This window comes from Osmerus mordax, chromosome 11 (assembly GCF_038355195.1).
Source record: "Osmerus mordax isolate fOsmMor3 chromosome 11, fOsmMor3.pri, whole genome shotgun sequence".
NCBI lineage: Eukaryota > Metazoa > Chordata > Actinopteri > Osmeriformes > Osmeridae > Osmerus > Osmerus mordax.
Genome location: NC_090060.1, coordinates 15016795 through 15036291, shown reverse-complemented (window position 1 = coordinate 15036291; position 19497 = coordinate 15016795). Strand labels below are relative to the sequence as shown.

The 19497-nt window shown below is 42.1% G+C and overlaps 4 protein-coding genes across 6 annotated transcripts; all 4 read right to left on the bottom strand.

Annotated features, from left to right (window-relative positions):
- Window positions 1–1069: 1069 nt before the first annotated feature.
- On the bottom strand, window positions 1070–3200 carry dynll2a (dynein, light chain, LC8-type 2a). Of its 3 annotated transcripts, none has more exons than XM_067245974.1 (3): window positions 3089–3200; window positions 2194–2333; window positions 1070–2056 (listed from the first exon to the last, which is right to left on the bottom strand). In XM_067245974.1, the coding sequence occupies exons 1-3, from the start codon at window positions 3198–3200 to the stop codon at window positions 1919–1921; spliced, it is 390 nt and encodes a 129-aa protein (XP_067102075.1). In that variant the 3' UTR covers window positions 1070–1918. The 3 variants fall into 3 exon arrangements, with proteins under 3 accessions (XP_067102075.1, XP_067102076.1, XP_067102078.1); XM_067245975.1 differs by having other exon boundaries at window positions 2194–2330; XM_067245977.1 differs by lacking the exon at window positions 3089–3200 and having other exon boundaries at window positions 2194–2325.
- Window positions 3201–5319: 2119 nt separating this feature from the next.
- On the bottom strand, window positions 5320–7163 carry srsf1a (serine and arginine rich splicing factor 1a). Its single transcript, XM_067245973.1, has 4 exons — window positions 6776–7163; window positions 6127–6308; window positions 5747–5919; window positions 5320–5517 (listed from the first exon to the last, which is right to left on the bottom strand). The coding sequence occupies exons 1-4, from the start codon at window positions 6964–6966 to the stop codon at window positions 5320–5322; spliced, it is 744 nt and encodes a 247-aa protein (XP_067102074.1). The 5' UTR covers window positions 6967–7163.
- Window positions 7164–8789: 1626 nt separating this feature from the next.
- aldoca (aldolase C, fructose-bisphosphate, a) lies at window positions 8790–11215 on the bottom strand. Its single transcript, XM_067245959.1, has 8 exons — window positions 11104–11215; window positions 10485–10696; window positions 10279–10333; window positions 9998–10158; window positions 9811–9894; window positions 9550–9724; window positions 9088–9287; window positions 8790–8876 (listed from the first exon to the last, which is right to left on the bottom strand). Exons 1-8 carry the CDS (start codon window positions 11213–11215, stop codon window positions 8790–8792), a joined length of 1086 nt encoding a protein of 361 aa, XP_067102060.1.
- A 2932-nt stretch (window positions 11216–14147) lies between these two features.
- On the bottom strand, window positions 14148–18466 carry rskra (ribosomal protein S6 kinase related a). The gene is made up of 12 exons (XM_067246731.1): window positions 18461–18466; window positions 18097–18348; window positions 17841–17924; window positions 17685–17753; window positions 16869–16938; window positions 16019–16126; window positions 15574–15614; window positions 15437–15464; window positions 15178–15267; window positions 14947–15035; window positions 14535–14645; window positions 14148–14423 (listed from the first exon to the last, which is right to left on the bottom strand). Exons 1-12 carry the CDS (start codon window positions 18464–18466, stop codon window positions 14148–14150), a joined length of 1224 nt encoding a protein of 407 aa, XP_067102832.1.
- Window positions 18467–19497: the final 1031 nt, after the last annotated feature.

The window sequence follows — 19497 nt, the reverse complement described above, 5'->3', positions numbered from 1 at the left end:
GGGGAAAATGTGTATATGTGATGGAATTATAAGGCATTTGTAAGATTTATTTTGATAACAACAAATATCTAAAAATGACTAAAACATCGAAGTGGGCGTATGCCAGTTGGGTTACTGACAACGTTCCAAGCGTAAAATTGGCGTTTTGGTCATGATGAAAAAATTAAGATTTTTTATAATTTACCAATAGTATATATTTGTTATATTTTGATATGTATTTTTCATATTTTAGTTTGCATTGGTTTGGGGGCAATCTGCATTACCCTAATGGACCACTAGTGGGCCGACCGCGGCCCATAGGTTGGGAATCGCCGTTGTAGATGAAAACAACTAAAAAATCCATAACAAACAATACAAAAATTTAAATGAAGCAATTGAGAAGCACCGAATAATCCAAAATATTACAGCCCTGGGTTATCTAGGAGTCAAGCGCTACCCTCTGAAATGTACTGAATATCATGTATCTCTTTAGTTATTCAATCCTTGGGGCCTCTACACAATAAGGTATCCGTACTGAATGTTTCTATCAACTGGCTGTTAGCTAACCACACACTTTGAACCCAGCGGAAACACCTCTTTGTTTCTGGAGATTTAAGCAGGCTCTGTAGACCTGTAATTTGCTTACACAGTGCTAAGGGAACAAAGACAGCATAAGTATAACCTTGCTAAGAGTTCTCTGTTACCCAAGTACAGGGGAAAGTCTAGTGCAGATAATATAAGATCCTCTACTGTAGAGTAGTTTCTTCTGCTCCCACTAATAATTAATTAGCCACTTTCCCTTAATCTGCAACCTCCTATTTGCAGAAAAGTTTCTTACTCCCTGGTCTATAGACTTAGGTTCCTGCCTGAAACTTCACCCAGTTGGCATTTATTCACAACTTTAAATGCAAGTGGAACTCTCAGAAGCAGAAACAGAAGAAAATCAGTGAAACTCATTCAACAGCTGTAAAGTCATACTATCAAGCACATGGACACTCTACTATAGCCATCATGGCTTCCAGCTGGAACTTAACTGAATAATAGGTTATGGAACCACTCACAACAGGAAATGAAGTACAAGACACAAGTATTTCATGTTTTCTATTGATTGAGCAAGTTTAACAGTTTTGTACAATGCCACAATAGTCTTAAGTAAACTGCACCCAAGCCCCCAAAACTAAACAGCTAGACGTGTGTACCAAGTAACCTACATTTCACATTTCCAAACAAAAAACAATTTACAAGGCTGAAAAATACCCAAACATTTTAACTAAATCAGTGTTTGGATGACCTTGCTTGCTCTGGTGCCTCATGTGGTGCTCAATTAAAAGTCCTATACAGTAACTCTAGTTCTGCCTAACAAAGCATAGTTATGCTTTATTAAAAGTAACTGTAGAGTTTGGGTCGAAACAGTTTCAGACTAGGTAATTCAGGAAGTGATCATATTTTCACAGTAGTCTCAAAACGGACCCAAAACCCTTGTCCTTCAAAAAGAGACGTTTCAATTTCTGTCACCGTCATCCACATCAATAAACGACTAACTGAAAAAACAAACTGAAGAAGTTCTGCCATGAGTAGCAGCACAAGTCACTAAAGACAACAACTTCTCAAGCAGATGCACAGCTACTTCTTCTAGCTTGCCTTTATTACACAATCAAGGGGCCATCGTTAAAGCATTTACAACTTAATACGAAGTATAACAAAATATGAAGAGCCTGTTTAACAAAACTCTTTACGTTGCATTTTTCCTGGCAACTATTGTAAAGTAATTTGACTGTAACATACACAATAATAAGGTACATAGTCCATGCAGTTGCACACAGCCATTTTGCATCTCTATGGTATGTTTACGTTATTTAAGTGTGTGTGTGAAGGCTTCATCTGCCTCCAGTGCATTGCAGTTCATAATCAGAGGCTTTCAAAACCTCACTGAGGGAACTCAGCCAGACTTGAAGAGGAGGATGGCCACTTGACCCAGGTAGAAGTAAATGAAGTGCTTGGTCTCATGGGTCACGTAGCTGCCGAAGTTCCTCCCAACTATGCAATGCCATGTGGGATTATACTTCTTGTCAAACTCCTACAAAAAGGGGTTAAAAGAAGGGTCAGTTTGCTGTATGTGAATTCTGCATACAAGCAGTGTTCCAATATTCATATGTAATACTCATTGACATGACTTTAGGGTATGCAGGTCTATAGCAGTTATTTTGCACTTACTTTCTTGACGTAGGCAGCAATGTCTTTCTCTATGTTGTATTTCTCCATGGCCTGGGTTGCACAGTCCACAGCATCTTGCTGCATATCCTCAGACATGTCAGCATTCTTGATAACAGCCTTTCTGTCAGTCATGATGCCTGCTAAACAAATTGATTTATTCCACCCCTTTGGTCTCGACATCGTACAAAAACGATCTTAAACTAAACATTTGAACGTTACCTAGTCCTTTTAACAACTGAGGGTTTAGGCCTACTAGCCTGCTTAACAATGTAGGCCTTGAACTACTTGTGAGACTATTGCAACTCAGGTGATAGAGATCAAATTGCCAATTGATTAAACTATGCGCCAACAGTTGAGAACTTAAACAGGTCAACGCTGATACCCCGAACTACAACCCTTTCTCGGTAATTATTGTGACCGGTTTGCCTTCAGTGACAAACCCAGGCCAAGTGTTCTAGGCATAGATTTGAAAGAAACTTGATGAAAGGTCGGATAATTCGGATACTAGTCGTTACACTTTGGAAAACACAGCGCAGTGACATCTCAAACTTGACATGGTTAAACAATGACACAACTCTGAGCTAGGGTAGATTGGATGTATTGCATTGCAGAATGTGATTGATCCTAAATCACAACATGGGCAGGCCCAATAACTGGTTCACCAATATATTTGCCGAAATAGAATGAAGTGAATTGTTTGCACACCAATCGAAACTCATTTGCAAATAACTTCAATCATGAAACATGCATGTGCGAGTAGATACCGTATTGTCGCTCACCTTTTTGTGGGAGACAGTGAACGCTTCAAGCCTTCGAAAAATGCGTATTTCACCTCGCTGGATGTCTTCCGTTTTGCTTTCTAGCGGACACTGGTAATTTGATCAGATTTACTCACTGCAAAAAATGTGGGTCTCTGCCCCGCTGAAATAGCCTGCCTCCCCCGCCCTTGACTCTGCTGCACGCCACATACAATTCCATTGGCTAGTGCTCATAGTTCTTGCAGGCATTTTCTAGCAGCCACTCTGTACCAGCATCTTATTTCGTCCCACAATGCATCGTTGTCAATACGGTAGAGGTAGACTGGTTGTCCTGGCAGCTGAAACTGACGGCGATGAGCAAATTATAAAACACTTGATGTAGCCTATTATGGAGTCTACGGATATATCAAATGATTTACTGTGAATACCATTAATAAATCGTGTTTCTTTTTTACCCTTGCTATTCTTTGACTAAGACGCACCTCGGTCTTAAAGATTCTTCACATGCTTACCAAAAATGTCTGTTGGCCAATGTCTATATAATTTGTCGATTAGGAACCCTTGTATTATCTTCGGGTCGTTCTGACCCATCAGTCATTGTGACCCATCGTCGTATTGCGACAACTTTACCGCATACAAAAACAAAGTGAAGCATTTTCTTTTAACCGTTGGGCTGTCTCAGACCCCCCACATTGCAAAGGTTAAAAGAAAATTATTTTATATGTTTTTGTATTGGGTAAACACAACGATGGTTCGTTATGAACCTTTGGGTCATGTGACCCGAAGGCAGCACAAGGGTTAAACTATTATCCTATAGCCTGTGAAGGGAAGCAGTGGTCAACATGTTTGTGTTTCCCAGTGTACCATATATCCCTTTAAATAACATGTAACTCTTTTAAGTGAATAACTAAGAAAACAGGTACATATTTTCAGGATTTTATTGAAAATGCTGGAGAAACCTAAATCAAAGAATACAAACTACCCAATGTAATCAACAACCACCCCAATTTAATTCCCTTATTTACCAGACTGCTACGATTCCATCCTTTGATCCAACTTCCTGGTCCTGTTTTTCTTTTCCAAAAAAGTAAATCAAGCCATATCCTTTGACTGCGCACGTTATCACTTAAAAATTGAGATATAAATGGGCTAGTTGCTCTGGGACTCCAATTAGTTCCGAATCAATTCATTTGACTCCTGGAAAATGGATCCCGTTCCAAGCATCCATCCATTCCTTGCCTATCCCTTCCCTACACGATCCACTCATCCGGCTCCAAGGATTGGGATCCACTGAGCCCCTCCTCCAATCAAAACCTTGAAATACCAGAAAAAAAATCAGAGGCAAACCATTAGAATTGTTATATTTGGGCCAAACCCAATTTTTCACTCAGTGCACTCATCACAGGTGGCTAGATATCAAAATGCCATTGAGGACCAAAAGCCAGCAGTTTGATTACAGAAAAGTAAAATATTCCTGTACTTTACAGATATTTGTCTACCTTTGTACTAAAGCCCAGAGCCCCAGTCTAATATCAACCAGCTTCTATTTAGAAAAGAAAAAAAACACAAAGAAAAAAAACACAAAACAATACCAGTAATGTACACTTCAGAGGGACCGATTGTCCTGGCAGAGCCAAAGACATGCAATTCTTAGTTAATAAGTTGCAAAAACAAAAGATGGGAGCTGGAGCTTTAGGAAATGAACTGTGCTAAACCCATACGATTTATCATGCATCCTGTTGCAACCACCAAGTCCTCACATTACACATTGACAGAAATGGATACTGAAGCATACCATTGCCTCTTGACCTGACTCCTCCTCAATAAGATGTCCTATCCTGATCAAACAAATGAAATGTGCTCCACAATCGTTTATTCCAAATCATTCTTTAATCCTTATCTTCAGATGTCTAAAGGAAGACACAAGGGTAAAATACAGTTAAGCAATGTGATCCCCCGCCCCCAGCCATCCCATGAAAAGATCTCAATTTTTCCAACACTTCCAAAAGTTTAACCAGTCGGAGCTCAACCTTTTGGAAGTTCAGCACAGTGCTATTCAAATGTTGCAAAAATTGAGGAGGAAACACAAAATCAATTAAAATGAGTTTACGGGGGTGGATAAAAACCAAAAGGGATAGTGTGAGGAGGACAGGTGGGGGGGAAGACACCTACACAGATCATCCACGAGGACATCGGGAGATGAAATGCAAAAACAAAAATCTCTAGTTGACGCTTGGATGGGAGGAGGAGGGGGGGAATGGGGTAGGAAACTCATCGGGAGGGTAAAAACAAAAAGGTAAAAACAAAAAAAAAAGGTGGTACACAAGGAATTCACCAACACGGCAACACATCGGTGACGGTTGAGAGTTTAGGAACGGGAACGAGAGCGGCTATGACGAGGAGAGTAGCGTGGAGACCCTCTGCCACGGGTGCGGGAGTTGCTGCGACTGCGGCTGACGGCGCTCCGGCTGCGGCTTCTGCTCCTGCTGCGGCTCCTGGATCGTGATCTTCCGTAGCTCGGGCTGCGGGGGCCGTCTACTTTCACACGAATGTACGCTGTCTCTCCCTGGTAGACACAAGAGAACTCAACTTTGAAAAAAAAGACATATACACACACACACCTCCTTTCCATTGCAATAAAGCTGCACCTGTTGGAATCAAAGATGGGTTATTAAGACAACCGCTAACATCACATCAAGTATCATGCTAGCCCTATACTCACCTTGCAGGGGAAGGGTGAGGGGGAGTGGTTTCTAAAACAATTATCCATGACATGACTCCAAATGTTAGCATACCTCATGTGATCGGAATTTGGTGTTATCCAGCTTTCGCACTGCGTAGGTCATGTCTTCTTTACGCACAAACTCCACGACTCCAGTTCCATCTCGGAAAACATCCGCGTAACAAACGTCCCCAGCTTCGCGCATGTGGTCCTTCAGATCCTGCCAGCTGCCGCTTTGAGGAAGCCCTTCAAATGAGAATCACAACAGATACATTGAAACAAGAGGCACGTTTGCCCAATAGGAGGAAACTTCATGGAAAAACTACCAAGTGTAGCAAGCCACCCCTTCAAAACGTGGTGGGTTGCATTACATTGTACATTGCAAGCTAGTACTGCTTAATGTAATTCTTAATGGCTACGGACAAGGTTAATCAGCAAGAGTAATCGGCTCACCTGAAACAATGACCCTGTACTCAGAGCGTCTGGATGGGGGGCCGTATCTCCCTCTTGGGGCACCAATGCCTCCACCGAAGCCACCCCGTCCTGAACCCCTGCCGCTGCGTGGGAACTCAACACGCAGACGGTAGCCGTCGTAGTCGTAGCCATCCCGCCCATACACTGCATCGTCTGCATCCCTAATATACAATCACGTTTAGGTATTCCGATTTTTTTTTCTATAAATCATTAACGTGACAGGCAGTTTGTGAGGCATTATGCAAACATGCACAGTAGATTGCTCCCCGCTGTTAATCCACGTTAGGTAGCTAGCCGGCTAACGTTTGCTAACCAACCAGCGTGTCAGCTAACGACGGCTTGCAGGAAACAAAGACACTGCAATCTGAACTTGAAATGAACCATGCATTCAATTTATAAATCGTGTCAATTGAATTTTTCATTAAGGTAACCATGGATAAAACGTAGAAAATTTTGCATAGTTACATTTCAGGCTGGAGAATAGCTAGACAATCACAATGATCAACGAGGTCGCGTGAATTACTCACTGTCCAACGTTGGAAGTCGGAGAAGCGCACGCGTTATCTAGCTAGCGCCATCGCGCTAGCTAATAGCCTAGTTAGCTGGCTAGGTAAGTGTTAGCATTTACCTTGGATCCTCAAATTCGATAAAAGCAAAAGGAGGTCCACCTCTTCGATTCTTCAAATCGATATCCCGAATCGCCCCGTATTTGTAGAACACATCTTCAACATCTTTGGTGCGAATATCAGGGGGTAGATTTCCGACATAGATTCGGCAATCGTTATTTCCAGCAGGGCCTCGCACGACACCTCCCGACATAGTAGCTAGCAAGCCAACGTTTGTTTCTTATGGCTAAGGTTGAAACGCGACGTGGTAGTTCAACAGTTAACGCTAAAAACTGCCCAATACCACAAAAACAAAACTTGGTTTAAAACAACAACCAAACGACGTCCAAGCACACAAAAGTTGTCCTTCCCTCTCAAGCTAACAACCCCCGTGCTGTGTTCCGCTGGGTTTTCTTCAGGAACCGCGCTTCTTGGTTGGGGAGTCCCGGAAATGTGCGCATATCTTGGTGATTGGATCTTTTCACTGAACCGATTGTTTTGAGTCACTTTTCCAAATGGAACACGGTATTGAATGATACTTTCAATGTAAAGTCTAAAATTAACAGCGAAGTGATCACTATTAGAAAAACGATATAATACAATCTGAAATGTTTGTATTTGGACTCGTTTTACACATAATTACACTCCTATACAAAAAACAGGGCAAATTCAAACATGAAAAACCATTGATGTAATGACTCTGTATGAAACACAATCGACACATTCTTGCACATCAGGAAAATACACTGACGGTCATTTTCCCTCCGAAAAACCTTTTTCTTTGAAGCTAACAGCAAAGTGAACGGCTCAGATTTGAATCTTCAGAATTAACTGAAAATGAATCATTCTCAGTTGTGATCCGAAAGGCCATTAACCCTTGGGGACTACAAAAGCCGCCACGTCCGCCAAACAAAGTAGTTCATACATGAACAGGTGCACGACATTATTTCGTATTAAGATGGCAAAATACTGTGTAATTAGTTAAGCTGTTCAGTTTCTGTAAGCACAGCAATGCAACATAATTCCACACAGAAGATTCATAAATAAACTGTAAATCAGATGTATTGTTTAACATGTTGACTTTTAACCTTGTTTCAAATGATGATTTTTAAGTTCAAATCAAATTTAGCCAAGGTGCAAATACCAGAACACTGACGTGGAAATATTTTTTTTTATCGACAGTCTGAACTAACACATGCCAGTAGGTGGTGCCAGGACTATGGTGCAAACAATGAGTATTTAGAGCCTACAGTCTGTAATTTTTCTTTTTCTTCACCTTTTTGTCAGTGGATGTACAATGGTAATTTAACTAATATAAATGTCATGGTCCCACAACTATGAAAGAAATGCCTTTACACAAAAAGTTTGCGAAACCAGAAACATTGTCTTCACAGACATACAGTGTGGATTTACACAAAAACATAATTTGTTGCTAGAATTTTTATTTTTCAGAACATGAGAATTAAAAACGTTCTAGAATACACATTTTCAGCATGTATAATGGGCTCAGCTGCTGTGCTCTCCTGCAGTGACCTAGGTGTGATGATAGAGCACAGAAGCTCATAAGAATCAATAACCTCAAATGGCACACAATAAGCATCATCATAGGAGAGAAGAATTGCAGTAGAACAATCGAATCACTGCCATAAAAATTTAAGTAAGCATACCGCTTGCATCACTGCTGTTAAATTATTTCACGGAATAACGTAAAAAACAAAAAGGTGAAATATGACCTAACTGAATAACTGCCATTACAAATGAAACCATATCACGTCTTGTACATTACACTTGCATACCCAAAGGCTATCTATTGATTGTCCTAAAGAGTCAAGGCCAGAAAAACTACTCATACACATTCCCAGTGGCTAATTCTATCCCATAATAGTCAACAGCGTTAACTACAGTACACTACATTGTTATGACCTATATACCATGCTATGACTCTGAATAAAACTGTGTGTGAGAGCTCAGCCGTTACTGGAATCGGACCTTGCTATTGGTGGGCAAAAACTGGAATGTGTAGGCATCACTGGCTGCTCAGTATGCATGACTGGGTCCGTAGTCATGCAGGCCGTCCTCATCGCCACCACGGAGGTACCTTCCCGTAGCAGCCAGACCATTGACCTGAAGGCCCAGCAAAGGAGTGTGGTGAGAGGAAACATGCAAAAAAGAAAAAGGTTAGGCACAAACTTACTGTTGTCAGCTGAGAAATCCAATTCATTTCAGGTTTAAAATAGAAAATATTCATGACTCATCCACCCATGTTGGAGTTGAAAATTTTCAGAAAGATTGTGTCTAACAAAGTCAGGCTGATAATTCTACTAAGTAGACATGCCTCTGCTCTCTTGATGAACTGCTCGGTTGCAGCGTTCTCGTTTTCTTTATGCCCACGCCAGGTTTTGAGTGCAGAGGCTTGTAGGGCTCGGCCATAGGAGAATGTGAGGGCCCACGGCTTCACCAGGGGGCAGTTGTTAATAGCATTTAGGTGGACGGAGGCCTCCTCCTCACTCTGACCACCAGAAAGGAATGTCACCCCTGTAGACAAAGAAGCCAAAGTGTCGTTTATGTGGTTGCGGATCCTCAGTGCTGTCTCAGTTTCTTCGCTGATGCTGTTCATTCATTCAGTCATTCATTCACTCACACATCGGAGGGGATGTAGCTCAGTGGTTAGACCACTCAACTCCCACCCGTACTGCACACTGCTTTAGAAAAAAGTTTCTGCTAAATGAGTACATTATCATTCATTCATTCATTCATTCAACACTAGGCAAGGTAGTAGCCATTCAGTGAACGTAACCAGTCACAGCAGGAGGGACAGTGCGGCGCAGGGCAGTGACTGTGGCCATGGCAACCTCCTCCGGGCTGCATTTGGTGGTGCAGCCATGGCCAGGGGTTACCATGTTGGGTTTAACCAGAGTGCCTTCCAGGTACACATGATGGTCTGACATGGCCTTGTACACCGCAGCAAGGACCTAGATGACAAAGCATGTTCAGCTAGGCACTCTAACAAGTTATTTCATCAACAGCACACGCATGTTACCTGTTAGAGAAGTCTCACCTTCTCTGTGACATACTGACAGCGTTTTAGATCATGATCTCCATCTGGTAAGATTTCTGGCTCGATGATTGGCACAATGCCATGCTGCATGGCAGATAAATGACGTGATCGTACGTTTCATCTGAACAGGATCTGCCAAATCACTTTGATGGTACAATACTTCCTCATAGCTTCTAAGAGTCATTACCTGCTGACAAATACTTGAATAGCGTGCCAGGACATTGGCATTTTCTTCAATCGCCAGTTTAGAAGGATTTGTGTCACTGATCTTAAGGACACAACGCCACTTTGCAAAGTCTGCTCCGTCCTTTTTATACTGAGCACAACGCTCAGACAGGCCATCGAGTCCTGCGGGAGAACAAACAGTCATTGTTGCACACAGATATTTCTCCATCCAATCTCTTATGAACTGTGTGTGAAATCAACAGTGAATTCAGTGGAGGTGAATACAGGTACCGCCCCTCTCACCCTGAGTTGTGGTTTCCCCATTGGTCCCTGGAAGGGGCACAACCCCCTTGTCAACCTGGAGGGGTAAAAGGTGAAAACTGAGTGCAAAATGTCACCAATTCTAACACATTTTCATTCGTTTTTTAAGGCTCTCTTTTGTGTGTCTGATTGTTCCTTTCTGACATTGAACCAGAAACATTTCGACAATTACTCCTGATATCAGTCACCTTAATTCCAATCAAGATGCCCCTTTCCTTAATCATTTTGACGAAGGGGGTACCGTCATCAGAGTACTGATACAGCGTCTCGTGGAAGAAGATGACGCCACCGATACAGCTGTTGATGCGGTCATCGGCGCTAAAGAGGATCTGGCGGTACCTGCGGCGGTTCTCCTCCGTGTTCTCAACGCCCACCTGGCTCAGACGCTTCGCAATACTACCTGTTTCCGGCATTGTTCACAAACCATACATGCACAGGATGTACGCAGTAAAACAGATTGAACTAATGTGCATGAGAAAAGGAGAATGTTTCCTATGGTTGTTGCGTGAAAAGGTTCTGACACAGTGCAGTTATTATTATTATTATTATCACTTTATTCCGGACACACAAAAAATGGTCCATAGCACAATACAAAACATAGAAAAATACAGACAAATACAAGATAAAACACCTACAATAAGAAATGACTACAACAGTCAGAGTTCCACAATACACAAAAAGAATGTTCAGATATTAGCGTATAGACTAAAACGCCAATGTTGCCAGTTACATTTCATCACTACACAATCAGTATTCACAACAGTGTAATACAAGTGCAGATAGGTTCAGAAGGCCCATCCGACTGACCTACAGACTCATCTGCAGCCAGGATGCCCTTCCCTGGAGACACTATGCGCAGGGCTATCTCCTGTAGATTCTTCTTCTGCCCAGCAGACAGGGTAGGGAACTGGTGAGTCATTCTGAGAGAACGACACACAAATCTGGACAAAAAGCAAGTAGTCTGTGTTTTAATGTTTGTACTGGGCTCAGATCTATACTGTTCAGAATCTGAACAAGGTCAACTGTAGATATCCTGTATGTTCATATGTTGATACTTCTGATGAAGTGCTGCTGCTGGTCCCATCCAGCAGTCTCCCATGGATTACAGTGTCCATAGACCAGATTGTTATCCTGGGATTACAGTTGTTTGGAGATATCCGCTGACACTGCTGCCATGCATTGTCATGCATGCACACTAAAACTAGCAGCCATACTCATGGCCACGCTGAAATGCCCAAATAGTTCAAATCTTCTGGTTTCAAAAACAACCCTTGAGTGAGTATTATACTATCCAACACATAAGGAAACATTTAAAGGAGTGTTTCGTACTGTATGTTACTGGGTAGGACAATGACTTGCTTCTAACCTTGTCACATGTGACTTTAGTTCTTTCTAAACAAGAATTACTTTCACATACATAACACTTGTCTGACTCAAATTGCGCAGGTACTACAATTTCAAAAGTGCCTCTCTTAAACTTCTCATTCCTTGCTATTGTTAGACGTAGCTGATGTTTGGTGATCAAGTGAATAGTATGAAAGGCTGACCATAATGCTCTGCCAGCAACAAGTGTGGATACATGTAGTCTACATAAACCAATATAGGAAAAAGGCTTAAGCAACCAGATACCATACTGTCATCTCAGCATGTTCATTCCCATCTATCACCGAATTTTAGTTGGAAAAGTAGATTTTTGCCAAAAGAGCACCTTTCTTTATGTCAAATACACTTTTTGTGCAATTAAATAGCCAGCAAAGAGTAAATAAGAGAATGAAAGTCTTACCAGACAGGAGCAGGTGAAGTTAGATATCTTGTTGGTGAGGAGATGATCGATGTCTCCTACTCTCTGCCAGGCTCTGTTATCTCTCCCAACAGTGACACTTCCAACGGTCACACCCAGAGGGCGGAGCCTAATGACACAGGGGGTGTGTCAATGTCGACAATGCCATCAAATATGATGAGGTGCCATCTACTTCACATGAGCTGTGAATCTAAGGAATAAGTTGTTTTATTGAATTGTTTGGATTTTGACCATAATCATTAAAACAAAAGTACCTACAGATGAAATAATAAATGTCACAAGTCCTCCTCTAAACAATGTTTTGAAAAGAACTGTGTGGTTATTTTCATAAAACAGTTAACATACATAACTAATCAGAAAGGTCTTGGTGCCGGGGTTTATATCCCACTTGAGGGACCACAAGTGCACCAGATTTATTGTTGGCCCAAAAAAGTGTATATGTGTTGTCTATAAAAAATGAACCCCACACTTCTCCCGCAACCTAATTTAAGCCTCAAACCAATCACATGCAATACTATTTTAATTCTAATTAGTTGTAATGTGCCCAGGGCACTAACCATCTAAATCTCTTGGTAATTTGGACCATGCCCTGAAAACCCACAGGAGTATCTCAGTCTCAGAGCAATTGAAACAGTCCTATGGCCCTGCATGTGCTTTAACTATGGGATGGAGGACTTTTTTCAGGTTTCAGTAAATGTAAATGAACATAGAGATCTGACCCAGTTAAGACAAAATGGGGACCAGTAAAATTATAAATTCACATGGACCAGAAACATGAAAATTATCCCTGCATTTAATGTAAAGTTGACCTTTATGTCGTTCACAGGAAATACAAGCAGTCCTTTAGTACAGGTTGTTTCAACTGCGGTGATGAGGTATCATACAATTTAGATTATAGTCAACTATAGATTATAGTTATATTATACAACTTATTTATATTAATATACATATAATTCCATTCATGCAAGAAAATACAATTGTAACTTCCTTACTTGAACATAAACAAATCAGAGACATCTCTGTCAATGAGACAGCTGGCTCAATTTTGGCAGCAAATATTGCACAGTGGGATCATAACTCTATTTTCGGCAGGACTGGAATCCTGTCTGTCACATTCTCTGTGATTACAGCTCAGTAGACATATTCTTGTGCTGTACAGGGGGACTCCTTCATCATTGTGGGTCAGTGTGCCTTTTGTAGCTAGCGCCTCACCAGAAGAAGGATGTAGGTCATTGGACTGGTACCGGTGCTTCAGTAGCCTGAGTGGACCTGTCTAAGACAAGGGCCTGAAGGGGAATTCAATGTCAGCGAGTGGAGGGAGGAGTGTACACACTCCCATTCAGGAGATACTGTCGTACACCGAGCGAGCCCAGCGTATATATTTAGCTGTCTCCGTTGGGGCAGTAATTCTTTTTTCTCCTCATTAAAAACATTTAATGATGGCTGCTTTATCTGGTCTTCAATTTTCATTCCTATTAAGGTTGCTCCCCATGGGTTTGTCAGTATTCTCCCAAATAGGTCACATCAAGACTGAAAGATGGCTATCCTATATATGTATCCAGGTATATAGAGTACAGACAGATTTTGTGTGAGCATACAGTATATGCAAAAAAAAAACTATTTTTCAAATACCTGATTTCTCATTTGACAAAAATGAATTTGTGCAATTTTCTGCTTTGTAGTCAGACAACTGACATGAGTCTCCATACTGAAACTACAACAAGTGCTCCCTTCAACAACAACAAAACGTGGAACTTACAGTATGAAGTAGCTTATGTAAGAGATTCCACAGAGAACACTAAGCTTAATGCTTAAAAATCCTTTACATTTCTCATACGAAAGATCCTTTATGGAGATACAGTAACTTTCCATTTCAAACTAATCTCTTTTTGCAGATGGATAGATTAGAGGAGGAGCTCACCACAAAGGAACCCTACATACAGAAAACACTGACAGTAACAAAAAAAAACATTTCTACAAAATGTGGTAAAATTTCCAAATTATGTATTTACAGTCAGTTAGTGTTTCATTTCCAGGCACAGAAGTGAAATTATTTTATGTGTTCAACAATGTTGACCAGGGTTGGGGAGAGCTCAGTGGGGGTGCTGGGCGAGCTGAGAACGTCACAGTCAAAGTTCTGGAGGTAGGCCACGGACAGGCCCCGCATGGCCTTAGCTGGCCGGTCAGGGTGGTTTTTGAGTTCGAGGATGAGTTCAACAGGCCTCTTCTGAAGCGTCTGGGAGTCGAAGGAAGTGCCTCGGAAGAACGTCTGCTTCTTCAAACGCTCGAGGCTATGCAGGCGGCAAGCTGGGTTCTTGCACAGGAGCTAGATTCACAAAGAGAGGCAGAGAGATGAACATTGACAGACACAGAATGAACAGACTTTTGGGGGCAAAAATCCTTTCTATATCTGTGAAAACCATGAAGGAGTAAACACCTCGGTGAGCAGCAAGGCCAGTGAGGGGCTGAAGGTACTGGGCATGGAGTAGGGGAATCCTCTGACTTTCTTCAGCATTTTGCAGTGGTCTGGCTCTGGAAGCACTGGGAACTGATATAACAACATGAGATCAACCATGAGATCGGCATTGTTTCCCCATACACATATAGGGTAGGGAGTCAGGTGGCTGAGCGGTTAAAGAATCGGGCTAGTAATCAGAAGGTGGCTGGTTCGATTCCCGTCCGTGCCAAATGACTTTGTGTCCTTGGGCAAAGCACTTCATCCTACTTGCCTCGGGGGAATGTCCCTGTAATTACTGTAAGTCGCTCTGGATAAGAGCGTCTGCTAAATGACTAAATGTAAATATAATAACCTTTAGATTTAGGCTACAGATGTGAGTTTGTGACCTCACCTTTCCAGTAACCAATGAGAACAACATGATTCCAAGTGACCACCAATCGGCTGCATGGTTGTATGGACCTCCACTCAGGACCTCAGGAGCTAGTCCAATCAGAAGAGATGACCACAGTATTTACCACAATCCGCTCACTACAGTGTCTGGTGTATAATTCATTCATTCTACCAGTGTATCATTTCTGTACTCCCTCTTCTCTCACTATATTCCTCCTCCAAAATGTCTTACCCATGTACTGGATTGTTCCACAGATAGTGAACGCTCTTCCACCGCGCTGAAGACGACGAGAGAGTCCAAAGTCAGCCAAGCGAAGATGCCCTGCATCCGAAAAGAGTACAAGCTAGTGAGTGGCAAGATGATGTAGTGCAAAATATGTTATACCAGGCGTCTTTAAATGTTCTTTATTTTGATTGAAATATTAATTTTTTGTTCTATGGCCCTCTGGAGTTGTCCTCTACTGCAGTGCAGAAAACTAAGCAAGCATTACCTTGGTCCGTCAGAAGGACATTCTCCATCTAAAAAAGAAAAATAATTTAAATTGTATTTTCTGTGATGGTGACATCATATGCATGCATCACATGAAAAGCTTTTAAAAGAAATCTGTGGAGAACAGATGTTGAGTACCTTCACATCCCTATGGACGATCCCAAAGTCATATAGGCAACCTACCAATGACACAGAATCATTTGTAGGTAAAGTCATTACATTGGCTAATTCAGACCCCAGGACCTTCCAAACTCTTATCATGCCCCGTTCTACATTTACATTTATTCATTTAGCAGACGCTTTTATCCAAAGCGACTTCCAAGAGAGAGCTTTACAAAGTGCATAGGTCACTGATCATAACAACAAGATAGCCGTTCTGCAATAAACACGACCCTGGACTGTTAAGCGTGCTACATATCTTTATTATATGGCAACGAGCGTACGAGCGGTATCAACCTCGCTATCGCTCTGTCGATACGTTGAAGCCTCAGTTTGGTATTTCCCGGCATGACCTCACTCTCGGTTAGTAAGTAGTTAATATCCACATCCATCCACATTCTGTTCCACACTTTGGGCCACTCACCTAAAGCACAGGCCAGCTCCGCTGCAAACACCCGGGCCTCGTCCTCTCCGAACTGTCCCTTCAGCTGCCAGTAGGTGTACAGGTCTCCAGTGCTGCAGTAGTCACACTCTGAGGGGAGAGACGGTGAACACTGAGTGTCTGACCCTGTTTGTACAGAGCTGCACACTGCCACCAGGATGGGGGCTGAGAAGTCGTCTGTTAAAACAACAGTTCTTCCTGACTAGAAGAACCTGGGTGAAACGTAAAAGTTTCCTGAAGTCACTTTGGGCCTGGACAGGTGAGGGTTTAGAGCAGGTAGGGTGGAGATAATATTCGAGTGGGGGAAAACAAAAAAAAAAGGACAGTTTGAAACAATTCCAGCTTAGATTATTCCCATTTCCATCCAGTCTAACAGAGACTGTTACAGATATATTATTAAACTCTAGATAATCAAGTACACAATGTCAAAACAAATTGAAATAAAACATTTGGAATTAAATGGATTATCTTTTTCTAAAATGGATCAATCCACTTTACAATACACATAGATCGAGTAATAACCAAAGATCTTAACATTAAGTCCAGGTTGGAGTTGCTTTGGAGCGACAGGAACACTAGTGGGAAACAGGGCAGGAAGACGAGGAAGCAGCCAAGCCACGATCATGTCGGAGATGTGAGCAATACCCCAAAGACTCAGCAGATGGCAGCATAACGCTTCCAAAATGAGAGTACAGCCGGGCGGAGGAAAGTAAAACCAGAGAGGAAAAGCAATACCACTTGCACTAGTCCAGCTAAGGGTGATATAAGCTCCACAGACAGGTGAGGAGGGGAGGAGAGGGTTAAAGGCAGGGGGGATCTAGCTATCACTCACTAATGAAGAGGTGGCGTTGGGTCTGCCAGCAGTCCTGCAGACTGTGGAGGAATGGGTGGCTGACCTGCCGCTGCAATGCAACAGTCAACACACATGGCAACAGTCAACACACATGGCAACAGTCAACACACGGCAACAGTCAACACACATGGCAACAGTCAACACACGGCAACAGTCAACACACGGCAACAGTCAACACACATGGCAACAGTCAACACACGGCAACAGTCAACACACATGGCAACAGTCAACACACATGGCAACAGTCAACACACGGCAACAGTCAACACACAAGGCAACAGTCAACCTACTCTGGACCAGACAGCACACACCTCAACAGACAACCCACACAGAAGCATCAAGCCAAATAAACACAGTTGGGATGTCAGTAAAAGATGTAGCGGGCCCTTCAAACAATATTTCCATGGTGAAGTGATGTAAACAAACCTTGGTCTGACCTCGAACATACTGGATTGCAGGTGCTGCAGAGAGGCGTGTAGCCTCATTGGTGATTGGTCAATGGTCATTGTTGCAAGTGGGCCAACTGGACAACAACAACTGAGTCAGCTAAGCTAATTCCTGCTCAGACAGGATATTACATGTCTGCCTCAGTATGACAGTAGCCTGGTGACCTACACAAATTGTATTTCAATGCACTCAAGCCTTAATTCCTAATACATGCACATATACAGTAATAATATACTGTATATTACTGTATATATATATGTAAGGAGTTATATAAATGCATGAGATTTCTGATAGGGGGAGGAGTTATTTAAGGGTGTGTTGGCCAGTTAGTGTGACAGTGTTCCCTACCTGGATTATGACCTCCTCTTTTGACTGTTCCAGTACCCCATGCCTCAAGATCTCAGACTTAGGCAGCACCTTTACAGACACACGATAGGAAAACAATTAAGAAGGCCGTTGTATGTGTGTAGATGTGTCTGATGAAATCCATCTAGAGGTGTTCACCTTGACGGCGTAGGTCTTCTCCTCGGCCTTGTCCTTTACCTTCAGGATAGGGCCAAAGGATCCTTTGGCTATGAACCCCAGGATCTGTGACATCGATGGGTTAAGAAACGTAACTTCAAATATGTCCACGCAACATCTCAACTGGTTGTTTGATTTAGCTTACAAAGAAATATGAGAAAGGTGTTCTCACGAAAATGTTTCACGTAGTAGACCATATTTAACAACAGGCTGGTTCCGACGAGAATGAAAGAATCACCTGAAAATGGTCTTGTCCAGGGAATTTACGATGTGGAAACTCAGGCAGGAAGATGGAAATGAAGCCAGGCAGAGGCCCCTCTAAGCCGGGCTTCTCAAGGCAGTGCTCTGGGGGGAGTAGATGGTCTGGTGGTCTGGTACCCAGCACCATATGTTGTGTCACCAGACCTGAAGGTCCGATGAAGATCCCCATGTTGGAGACGAGTCCATGCCAGGCTCTCCAGCGCCGCCTCTCCTGCTTGGGAACCTCTTTCTGTGTTGAAGTGATAAGATGTTTTCATTATGGATCTAGTTCTACCTGTGTACCGTAACTATGTCAGGGTTACCATCAGATGCCACACTGAAGAAACTGTTTAGCTACTGACATCCATTCGACACAATCTTACATTAAAATAATATTTTCTTTAGTACGACCCCAGTCTTGTCTCTTTGTATTATATTTATTCATTTCCACCCAAGGCTCATAAGATGTCCAAAAACGACAGCCTCTCTCCCATCCTATAATGCACCCAAAGGTCCAGAGGCGCCTTACCTCATGGATTGAAGACACTCCAGTGCTTTCCAATCACGTGGATTCTATGAGCCCCAACATCTTCCATAAATGTTTGTGTAAACTGTTAACATGTCCTTACTTAATCTGCTTGAATATATATGTAGACGAACCAATGACAGAGCACTTAGCTACAGGAGTCTACCCATTAATACTAAAGAAAAATCGCGTGGAATAAAATGGCAACATGATAAATCCTAACTATATTCAGTGCGTGAATGTAGCCATTTCGTCAACATTTACTTTTAGGCTAATTGGAGTCTAGAACCTTATAATAGCCTTGTCTTGTAAATAGATACGAGACTTTTAACATGAAGAAAAGTTGATAGCTATATCCGAAATGAAATTTGTCTCACCTTCTTGTTTTTTGTGGCGTCGTTTCCCATCAATTTGTTTGGGGGATATATATCAACACTGCTCACTTGAAAGTCAACGATTTACCGATGTCTGTTCGTGTAATCCTTTTTCACTGGCAAAATTAAATCCTGTCCGCGCCATAGCTGCCCCCTTCTAAAGTGCGTTGATGATTCAGGGCAACGAACATCAACATCGTACATCATTCGATGGGATTCCACAGAGCGTCAAATTCCGCTCTAGTTGAGACTGTCAGATTGATAATCCTTCAACCGCTCGCACCGGTTGATTTGCAGCAAAGTTGAAAATTTACGTCATGATGGAAACTACGACCTATTTAAGACAGTTTAACATAACATCAATAACTGTTGTCAAGTGACAGAATAACCCCTTTATTGACAATTAATTATGCAATTTAACATGCACAGTGAAAAATTCTTACAGAACAGTGGAACAGAAAAAATATTAATTAATTACAATATCTATTTTCATATCGCA